General features: G+C 41.3%; 1 protein-coding gene across 1 annotated transcript; it reads right to left on the bottom strand.

Moving 5' to 3' along the window:
* Positions 1-263: 263 nt before the first annotated feature.
* LOC116352700 (sorting nexin-1) lies at positions 264-9,641 on the bottom strand. Its single transcript, XM_031817450.1, has 15 exons — positions 9,117-9,641; positions 6,577-6,736; positions 6,337-6,449; positions 5,499-5,565; positions 4,821-4,864; positions 4,435-4,576; positions 4,197-4,275; positions 3,899-3,974; positions 3,571-3,684; positions 3,211-3,304; positions 2,890-3,095; positions 2,329-2,472; positions 2,143-2,223; positions 1,960-2,031; positions 264-1,829 (listed from the first exon to the last, which is right to left on the bottom strand). The coding sequence occupies exons 1-15, from the start codon at positions 9,231-9,233 to the stop codon at positions 1,779-1,781; spliced, it is 1,560 nt and encodes a 519-aa protein (XP_031673310.1). The 5' UTR covers positions 9,234-9,641; the 3' UTR covers positions 264-1,778.
* Positions 9,642-11,427: the final 1,786 nt, after the last annotated feature.

Below are 11,427 nucleotides of genomic sequence, written 5' to 3'. Positions count from 1 at the left end.
GGCTCGATACATTTCTTGGGGGGGACCCAAGTTTAATTTTTTTTTTAAATAATGGTGATGAATTATGAGTAAATGACTTCAAATGTTCTAACTCAATGGTTTTAACAATGCAATGATACAAGCTCAGTTATTTAAAATGTATATTATGTGGATAGAATGTTTGAAACCATGCACCAAATAACCTCAATTTGATATTCCCTGTCCTACATTTTTGGATACTGATAACATTTTATGGACAAAAAAAAACTGCCTCAAACATTAAACAAAGTTCAGTCAATCATCTTTATTACTCACTTCTATATAATTTTCAGGAATATCTTATCTAAATGCGAGTGGTTACAAAAATAAAGCACATCTCGAGGAAAAAGAACAGACACTCATATAAATGTTGGGTAAGAAAACTAAAGGAGTCAACACTTGTTATCACTTTGCTTTCATCATCATTACACACTGCTAGTCAGTGCTGGATTTGGGTATAACCCCAACCGGAACTGAATAGCGGCACCTAATTTTCTACTGCTCGAGTTCCTGCACCTTATATAGAATATTTAGTTCAAAAGTATTATGGACTTCCTGCACCTTAACAGTACCAGCACACAAAATGAGTACTGACACCTATTTCAGTCCAAGTCAAGCACTGTTGCTAGTTTATCAAAATTGCGAGGAAACTTGACCATTGGTTTAAAGTACTGAAGAAAAAAATACTTGGGTATGTGTACATTACATTACTATTTATATTTGACTACTTTTACTCCACCACATTCCTAAAGATATGTACTACTCCCATACATTTACCCCAACACCCAAAATAACTTATTACATTTTGAATGCTGAGGCAGAATAGAATTATGTGCCACAGTCTGTCTGTAAATACATTTAAAAAAAGAAAATCATGCCATCTGGTTTGCTTAATATAAGGAATTTTATGTATAGCATTGACCTTTACTTTGTACTTTTACTCAAGTAGGACGATTGAGTACTTTTCCCAACACTGAACATGACATATTTCACAATCACATTGAATTCAATGAGGCTACATGTTTGAACACAGATGTAAAAAATATACTGATGGTCAGTTCAGAAAGACTGTTGTTGATCATAATTATTTGAGGTTACAGATGTATATCAACTGATGATCAAACAATGGTGAACACGCACAGACACAGGCAGGCACACTCATCTGATGGGTCACCATAAACATACACTCCATGCTTCCATTATTTTGTCCCTTCACTGTAGGTCTGCAAATGCACAAATTGAGGACAGTTGGTATTAGTCCGTCTATCAGTTTGAATGAGCTCTCTAGTCAAAGTGGTATTTCACACGACACACACAATTTACTACATTCCCCTCTATGCTTTTGTGGATCCAAAAGTTATTTCATGAGCTTTTGTAAACAGTTATGAACTGCCCTCCACTGTAAACAAACACTACTACTCTAGGGAAGTACCTCAAAACGTGAACACTTTAGGATTGTTAAGTCAAACTCTTCCTATCGGAGTAAGGGTGGCCCAAGAACACGGAGTAAACATATCCCACTTACACCACTGACATGTTTACTTAGAAAAGCTAGACTGTCAAATTCATCTCTGTTGAATCGATACATTGTGCCGATGTAGAGCATACTGAAAAGCTGGAAAATAAATCACTAATGCTAAAATAATATGGATGAGATGTAGAGTAGTTGTCCCCTCTGTTGCATTGTCTTCTGGGTACAGAGTCAGGAGGTAAAGTGTTCAAAAAGGCAGTCGTTCTCTTCCTAACGTCCTCAAGCCTCATCATGCTATCGCTTTTGCTTCAGGCAGGAATGCTTCCCAGAACTTTACGTGCTAGATCCAAGAGGGGGAAAAGTGAAAAGAGAGCACATCAATATCTGGAGTATAAAGACCAATATTTCAAGCAAACAGTTACATGGAAAAACACACATTTGAAGAGATTTTAAAAAAGAGTACAGATTACCCGCTGTTGAGACTGTAGAAGAGACTCCAGATATTTCACTATCTGGCTTTTGAAGTCATTGGACTTCTCTTTCTGTTAGATGGAGGGGAAGAAAATAACGGTCATGTAGATTTTCTCATGCAAAACTACCCTGAATACGGGAGCAAGATGTTGCTCCGATGCAAAAAATTAATAAATCCTTACCTCAAACCTGAGGAATTCCTTGCGGACGGTTACAGAGATCCTGTCAAAATCCCTCTCGTACTGAGTGACTTTACCCTCCCACTGTGAAAGACATGAGGGGAAGAAGGAGAGTTTAATGTGGAACTAGAAGTCAAAGCAATACCACCTCCCTTTAAGCATGCATTAACACAGTGCTGGCTCCTGTACCTCAGTGATCTCCTCTTTGGCCTGTTGTAGTTTGTCAGGCTTGTTGGCCCACAGAAGCTTTGCCTCAACCTCCCTCTTCTTCTGCAGGGTGCTCTGAGCCTCCTGCCAGCGCTGCCACGTTTTCATGCGCTGCTCAAAACAGCCCTGAGGACAACATAACGAGAATGCCCAAATTAAGCGCACAGCACGAGTTCAGACCAAAATCTGCACCACATCAATTTCACATCGAGGGCACACAGATTCTAGCTAGTAGCTACCCAGTTTAGCACCAAATCTAGCAGCGTTTGCACTAATCTTCCATAGACATTTTGGATTTACTCATCCAGTTAATGTAGTCGTAGCGTTCTATTTAAAATTCAGGCCGTAGAATGAAGTTTCCGTACCCTGACGGCCCCTAAGTAGGCGGATGTAGAATGAAGTTTCCGTACCCTGACGGCCCCTAAGTAGGCGGATGTAGAATGAAGTTTCCGTACCCTGACGGCCCCTAGTAGGCGGATGTAGAATGAAGTTTCAGTACCCTGACGGCCCCTAGTAGGCGGATGTAGAATGAAGTTTCAGTACCCTGACGGCCCCTAGTAGGCGGATGTAGTCGGCCAGCAGCTCGGCCAAGATGAAGAAGTCACTGGCCGCCTGCTCCTGGTGTAGCGTCTCCATCTTGTCCTCCACCTCAGCCAGTTGGGAGAGGGCCCGGGACAGAGCTGTGTTGTCCTCCGAGTTGCCCAGCATGGCCATGCTCTTGGCGAACACTGCTGTGTTCCCGCAGAGCTCTGACGAAACAACAGATATAACAGGGTCATAATTTTAAAAAGCTCCAATCTGCTTTAAAGCTCCAATCTTATCAAAAGGGTTTTAAAGCAGACATCTTTTTTCTGTGAATCTCACCCTTTCTGTGGTTGACCAGGGAGTCCACCACCGCATGGAGTTTCCTCAGCTGCAGCTCCTCGCTCTCCACCTCCTGCAGTTTGTTGTCAAACCACTGGAACACAAAGCAACGTGGGAGGTACGATCAGGCAACCAATCTACATCAATTCAACTAATTTGAATGACAAAGGGGACGTATCGACCCAAAGCTTTACAGAGGCATACGCATCCCGTTTAGCAGACAGGAAAGAAAAATATCATCATTTTACAGAAAAAATTAATAAATGCAAAAGCTCCAACATTAATTTAGATAACTGACTTTACTGCTATGATTTCTTGTTTGGCATTTGAGTAAATCAACCAGAACAGTGATTGTCTTACAGCATCCGAGTCGCTGATCTTGATGGTCATCTTACTGACAGCATCTGATGCTCTGTTGATCATCTTCAGGAAACCAGCTCCACTCAGTGTGTGTGTACCCACCGCCCTAGGCAGCTGACAGACACACACACACACACGCACGCACGCACGCACGCACGCACGCAGACACACACGCACGCACGCACGCAGACACAAGCAGACGCACGCACGCAGACACACACGCACGCAGACACACACGCACGCAGACACACACACGCAGTGAACAAATTAATGCATGATTCCAGTAGTCTGTGACAGTATTGACAGCTAATGACTTTAGAGCACCTACCTCGTCTCTTTCCAGGAACTCTCTGACATCAGGGTCTTGTAACAGGGATGGGTGACACACTACTCTCTGCAGGTACCTAGAAAATCCCACAAATATCAACGGGCTAGACTACAGGGAGGAAACACTGCAATGCCTGCCATAGCAATGAAGATACAGCAATACATTCTTAACAAAAGCAAAGGAATATGACAAATATCAACAGGCTAATATAAAACACAATCTGAACATGATACTTCACCGTGCTGTACATGCAAAGTCTGAGTACAATAATGGTAAAAGGTGCTTCTTCAGGTTCTACCTCTCCAGAGCCGCTCTCCTCCTCTCCACAAAGTCAGCCGAGGAAGAGTCATCCTTTCCCACCTTCACTTTGGTCATCCCTAGGGAGTCAAGACATGGTGTTACTAGTGTCTTTCTGTATTCCATGTGCCGTGATCAGTACCCTGCACCTGTGAAATCTACCGGGTTTGCATACTATACCTGCAACCAGGTTTTTGAAACTGGCTGGCAGACATAAACTGAAAAATGTAGTTCCTTACCCACAACGCTCTTCTCTGGTGGTGGAGGGATGATACAGCCGTTCAGAGAGTGCTTCACTGACAGCTTCTCATACAGACCAAGGAAATCACTGAACCTCCTCCACACCGAGAATGTCCTGTTCCTGAACATGGGTAATGTAGTCTAGGGGGTGGAATTAGTGAGGCTTAGTATCAGTTTGCGCAAGACGAAATCACAAGTTCTGATTCCATAGAGGACACTGGCAGAAGTAGGCCTACTCAACACAAGCAGAGTAATTCCTTCAAATTGTTCATGGTCACAGTGCAAAGTATAGAAAAAATGGTTTGGGAGTACTACTGTATACATGACCAAAACAAAAACGAGTTGTTTAAAAAGTCCTGATTTTGCTGCTGCAGAAGTTACATACCCGAGTGGACACCTTGTAGGCCATGTAAGCGTTCATGCCATCTCCTAAAAGGGAAAATCAAATTGTCAGGTTACAGAGGTTGAGACATAGTTTAGTTTCAAATATGAAATCCGAGAGATGGGAAAATGACACACAAACTGTAAAAAAAACAATTAAAAAAACATATCCTGGCTACAACCCTCCAGGACCAAGCGTGAACAACATTTAAAAACTAAACTGAGGTAAAGAGGTTTCAAGGATCTGGTCCGTCTTGAGCTCACGGCATCTTGTGTATACATGCTGTTCTGGCTCTTGTCGTAGCTAGCTAGCATGCCTGTCGGCTTCTGTGAGGTTTTGATATTCCATCTCCTGTTGTCTTTGTTGTGTTCTCCCATTCAAATTGACAAATCAAAACTCTCAACTTGCCATGTGTAGCTAAAGCTATAGTTAGTTATTGCTATATTGATAGCCAATATTACACTCCTAACCCTCAAAGTTGCTTGGACAAGCAAGAAAACACTCCCTCTCCCAGCAATGCCATCTTGGCTTCCTACTTTAAAAACTCAACTCAATTGAAAGGAAGATGAGATAATTACATCATAGCTTCCATGGATTAAACCACAATACACACTTCCAATGCTTCTAAATGGTTGCCAAACATCAGTTCAAAGATAGTGAAAAAAAATATATATTCCTTACCAATTTTCTCTGGATTGGTGACAGCAACCTCCATGTCAAAGCTGTCCTCATCCTTTTCCTCTTCCAACTGAATTGGTGGAAATGAGCTGGTGAACAACAAGACTTCGGGAAATTGCACTTACATTTACTGTTATTATTCTCTCTCTTTTGCTAATGCTGCATATGATGAAAACATTTTGGGTTTTGCTAGTCTCATAAGGTCAGCAGTGTTCCCTATCCCCTGTATCTGTCTTTTGAGGGCTGATAATAATTACGGTATGGCATAATGGCCCTCCAAAGCAACGAGCAGCAGACAACAACATATTACATTAAACTAAACTGTGGTGGAATTTGTTGGGTATGTCATGTTGTAGCCTACCTGCTCCATAGACCTGGGTTGTGTTGCTGATGTCCTGTTGTAGCCTACCTGCTCCATAGACCTGGGTTGTGTTTCTGATGTCCTGTTATAGCCTACCTGCTCCATAGACCTGGGTTGTGTTGCTGATGTCCTGTTGTAGCCTACCTGCTCCATAGACCTGGGTTGTGTTGCTGATGTCCTGTTGTAGCCTACCTGCTCCATAGACCTGGGTGGTGATGCTGACGTCCAGTTGTAGCCTACCTGCTCCATAGACCTGGGTTGTGTTGCTGATGTCCTGTTGTAGCCTACCTGCTCTATAGACCTGGGTTGTGTTGCTGATGTCCGGTTGTAGCCTACCTGCTCCATAGACCTGGGTTGTGTTGCTGATGTCCTGTTGTAGCCTACCTGCTCCATAGACCTGGGTTGTGTTGCTGATGTCCTGTTGTAGCCTACCTGCTCTATAGACCTCGGTTGTGTTTCTGATGTCCTGTTATAGCCTACCTGCTCCATAGACTCAGGTTGTGTTGCTGATAGTGTAAGTGATGGGGTGAATTCAGCTCCAGAGGACTTGGCTGTGGTGCTGGGGTTCTCCATGGACAGCTCCACCGAGACCTCTGAGGGGACGGGGACAAAGGGGGGGGGGGCAACATATAACATAAGCAAGGACGTCACAGGGAGATGAACCAATTCTGCTTTTCAGTCTAGTAGGGGTAATAATAAAAGGTAAAAATGATAACATACCTGCAAATAGATCATTCTCATTGTCTGAATGGACACCGTTGGACTTAGAGTTTGTGATGTAACTGTTGGCAGCGGTGCTAGTTTCTGCTTCACTGAAGAGGTCAGCTGGTTCTTCACCATTGGCTGTGTCAGGCTGAAAGGCCTCTGCAACAGGGTTGCTCTGAAGGGGAATACAGAAACATCAATAAAGAGTACAGCACTTAGAATTGAGGGTATTAAAACAGGTCACTTTTTTAGTGCCGGCGTTTAAACCTTTCACATACAAGGAGAAGCACAAACCACAATATTTGTGTGGGGTGGACTTGGGTTATCAGTGAAAAGGGGCCAGGTCAGTTGATTGTGACAAAGGCAATTATAAAAAATAAAAAAAACTTGTAACTTCATATTCATCTCCAGCACCAGCTCAACATCAACATATGAAAATGGTGCATTTGTGTTTTGAAGTAGAAGAGATAGGAAGATGTGTTTTTTGACTCAAAAACATATAAACCCACCATGTTCACATGTTGATGTTGGGGGTGTTGGAGATGATGAATTTAGTGTTGGAAAATAGTGAATTGTCCCTTTAGTTGTGTATTACATTGCTGTATTACAATGATGCAACAGAATAAATGGGCCTACATAGCCACATGTCCATTACTATCAAACTCATTTTCGTCAAAAATGAAGGTGGGGGTAACTGTTCAAGTGTAGACTGATGTCCACTATGGGATTTGAAGACAATTTCTCATCTTTTCCTTTATTTGGGTGGAAACAAGTGTATGTCCAACTGAAGTTAGATATATAGATATTAGTAGAACTAGCTAGCCAACGTGCAGTGAATAGAACCGATTTAACAAGCTAGTTAGTTACATTATCAGCTGCCCCGGTCCTGAACAAGAGTGAGGTCAACCATTGCCCAGATGGGCTAAAATCAAAACAGAATTAGCCACCTTGGCTAGCTACACCTGTGTGAAGCTAGCCACACTAAGGATTAGCAACAATCGTGGAATTTGCGGTTCAAAATAAAAGTGCCCCATTAAAAGAGATTCAAACGAATACAAATAGTGGAATAATGCCATATTTGGACTAGTTAATGGTCGGATGTTATACAGATTCAAGACAATAATTAGTTAATTTGACCCAAAGTAATACAAATCAGTTGAAATCGCACTGTGGATGTATTAGACTTTAGAAATGCATTTGTTGGCATACTTATATGCACTGTACAGCCTAACCTAAGGATGTTGCATGAAATAGGGTATCAGCCTATTGAGTGACACTCACAGAAAACAACTGTGTAGCGTTTACACACATATTAGCGTTCTGTGAATGTCACTGAGTAGGCTGATACTCCATTTCATGGGTGCAACATCCATAGGTTAGCCTGTACATAGTCTCTACGAATCCCAGCGTGGCAGACTCTTCTCTCATCTCTAACATGTAGGCTCACTTTTTGTGAACAGTCATAAGACAAGTCAGAACATTGAATAAACTTAATTTAAACATACTTTACTCCTTATATAGGCGGTAATCCGAGACGGACTATCCACAGAGTAGTGTTATTAACCCGACTTTCAGTACGCTGGTCTGTATATCGGTTTGTATTTCTGGTTTTTATTTCCAATACTGACGCAATTCGCATGACTTGGCCAATATATCAACAATGGCCGAGTTTAACCGAAGCATAGACAGGACCATGTTCGATTACATTCGGCTATTGTTTACATATTGTGCATCACGTGAAATGCTATGGAGATGGAAAATACAAGTGAGAGAATTTACAGGTGCTGGAAAAAGTTGTGGAGATCAAATGTCCACAGTAAATAATTGTTTACTTGACTTTTTGCTGCGCCGGTAGGTTCTGCACGGACAACCGGTAAAGTAACCTCATATCATTTTATTCAACATTTTAGCTTGCATAGATTTGCATATTTTTTTACAGCGATTTCTTTCAGACTGATTATCCATGGAATAACCATGGTAACAGTGATGTTTAGGCAAGGCTGTAGAATGAAATATAAGTATGCCCACAATGCAATTCTAGTCTAATACATCCACAGTGCGATTGTCAACTGATTTTTTGTGTGTGTCAAAACTAATTATTGTCTTTTGTTGAATGTATAAGAACATTCCTACATTGTTTAGCTAGTCCAAATTTAGCACGTTTCCACTATTGTGTCACTTTTATTTTGAAAGCGAACCGAAAAATGCACTATTATGGTTAATCCTTTTTGTGACTAGCTTCACACAGGTAGATATCTAGGCTGGAGTGCAGCGCTTAATAAATTAGTAATTGTTTGAGTGAGTGCAGCTTGCTGACTGCAATCAAAAAACAAAAGGAGTTAACGTCAGTAAGCTATCTAATGGATTGTACCAGAATGGAGACTTGAAGAGTTGTGCTTGACAGGTAGCTAGCTAATGTTAGCCTAGCTAGCTGGCTAAACTCCGTTCTGTAGTGTACAGGGCTACTAGCTTAGCTAACATTAGCATGCTATGGAATGGTGTACAAATCAGGTTTCAAGCTGTAACTGGTATCATCTGATATGCCTAGTGCTTACATTGCCAACGAATATATCCTCCCCTTCGTCACTGTCTTCATCTGCCATTTCGGAAAGTGGGTCTTGGTTCTCTGCTCCAGGGAGAGGAGGGGGATTCCGCCGTGAGCTAGCCGCCATGTCTGTGATGATACGTCTCTAAACGGAAGTTGACAAGTGCAAAGTACTGTCTGGAGCGACACCTGCTGGTGATTAAACGGCAACGCGTTTAGGAACGTCACAGACCTCTATTCTTTCTACTGTAAAACTGGAAATGGTGCTGGAAATAGCAATATAATGAAGCACCTTGTATAAAATATCTAGCCTATATAATGTATTTCAACCGCCATTCTGTATTATATGTGATGTTTTTTCATTACCATGTGGCGCCAGGTGTTAGGTTGGGCATGGGTTAAAGTGGCTTGGTCAGAGTTTTTAAAAATACACCTCTACCTTCTCCTTGAATTAATCACTAATTTGGACAGATGAAAGCGAGGGTCCTTATACCCTTCACTAATCCAGTCATGTGTTATCAGTCACAACGTATAGGAAGGACTCAAAGAAGCATGCATTTAAAAAGTATTCTGACAGAGACATACGGAAATTAGGCTGTGAAAGAGATCCTCTATAGGTATTTGTTAGGAGAGAAACTCCCTCTGTCCCCTAGAGTCCTGACAAATTAACAGTTTGATAGCCATAGAAAAACAAAGGGAACAATAGCTCCAAAATTATCATTCAAAATCATTTATTTTTGATAGTCTACTTTACTGAACAATGATTCTTATTGATGACAGAAGTGTCATTTGAAAACAGATACAAGTTCAAATGTAGGCCTACAGTCTAAGAGAAAACAGATTAAAAAGTAATTAAAAATGTTTTTTTAATCAGACTGAGTGAGCCTAACCAGCCTCCCTTTGAAATCCATTCTCTTCCTTCCATGTGTATCTTCATATGCCCATCAGTGTATTGTTGTCTAAAGCATTTGACACATATATGACAGCAATATATTTTCTCCTCGTCTCCTCTTGATATTTTTATCAATGTTCTTCTTGTTTTGGAAGAGTTTGCCACAGTCATGGCAACAAAGTAGTTTCTCTTCAGGGAATTGACTGATGCCATTTTAGTGGTTGATATTAACCATTTTCGACACATAAAGCACAAAATGCTTTTAAGACTTGAATTTCTGGTGTAGCATGAACCACATTCATTGCAGCAAAACGGTTTCTCCCCTGTTTGAAATGTCGTATGCTTGACCAAATGTCCGCTCTGACTACAAGGTCAAGGCCGTACTGACCCGTGGAGAATGGACACCGAATTAAAACGGATGCATTTTGGTCCGTGTGGAGTGTGTGACGTGAAACGCATGCTCTTTTCTAATTCGCTAAACGGATGGTTACTTATCCTTCGGCCCGTCCAAAGTTCAACTCAGATATTTTTGTATGTGAAAAATGGATTGAAATGTTATGGTTATGGACGCGTCAACGTACGACTTCCATTGAGAAACCAGAAAGAACTCAAAGGGCCAGTCTGGTCTCGCCCTCAATGAGTTTCCACTTTATTCGCATTGATGTGATTTGTCACCTGTGTGAGTCTACATGTTTAACCTCGTGACTGAAGGATTTGCCACATCGTTTACACCGATATATTTTTTACCTGTGTGAATTCTATGATGAATTTTCAAATGACTGGCTTTAGAAAAGCTTTTGCTGCACTCTGGACATCTGTATGATTTCTCCCCTGTGTGAGTCCTCATGACCGAACAGGTTTGTCTTGCCGATGAAGGATTTCTCACGTTCTAAGCATTTATATGTGGCCAACCCCATTAAGATGTAATAATTGATAGGTAAACTATTGTTATGCTAGCCAAGTAATGTTGGGGGTTAATATAGAATTGCCTGGTGAAGTTAAGATCAATAGATCAAATGAGTTTCAAAGGAAGAAAACAATTTAATTTTCATTCATTTGCATAGAATGTGTATAGATGCAAGAGCTTTGTCCTAGCTCTCTCTCTTTGACTTGAGTATCTCCGGTCCTGACAGTCGTCCTCCTTCACTCTCCTACCCATTAACACTTATGTCACTGAGCTTCACAGAGATCTGGATTTACTGCCGAGAGTCACTGGTTCGTTCTGATACTGTTCTTCAGCCCCATAAATGTGCACATCTTTTTACCTGCATGCAGCTCACGTATTCCACTGGCTTGGTTCATTTAAAATGTAAAAACTATTAACCTCCTTTGGCTGGTTTGACATGTTTGTCGATTTCTTTATTTAGTTCATTTAAAAAAAAAAGGGAAGTTTGGCTTAACAATGGCTGCGAAGACATTGCTAAGCGTA

This window comes from Oncorhynchus kisutch, unplaced genomic scaffold (genome assembly GCF_002021735.2).
Source record: "Oncorhynchus kisutch isolate 150728-3 unplaced genomic scaffold, Okis_V2 scaffold1029, whole genome shotgun sequence".
NCBI classification, from domain to species: domain Eukaryota; kingdom Metazoa; phylum Chordata; class Actinopteri; order Salmoniformes; family Salmonidae; genus Oncorhynchus; species Oncorhynchus kisutch.
The sequence above is the reverse complement of the archived record's forward strand: the minus strand, read 5'-3'. Positions and strand labels throughout refer to the sequence as shown.

Bases quoted from the DNA above. Each gene is read 5' to 3' on its own strand.
- LOC116352700 (XM_031817450.1), bottom strand. From the start codon at position 9,233: ATGGCGGCTAGCTCACGGCGGAATCCCCCTCCTCTCCCTGGAGCAGAG. The intron at 4,865-5,498 runs GTAAGGAATATA...TTTCCCTTTTAG, and splicing joins CACCAATCCAGAGAAAATTG to GAGATGGCATGAACGCTTAC. The intron at 3,685-3,898 runs GTAGGTGCTCTA...TGTGTCTGTCAG, and splicing joins AGTTCCTGGAAAGAGACGAG to CTGCCTAGGGCGGTGGGTAC.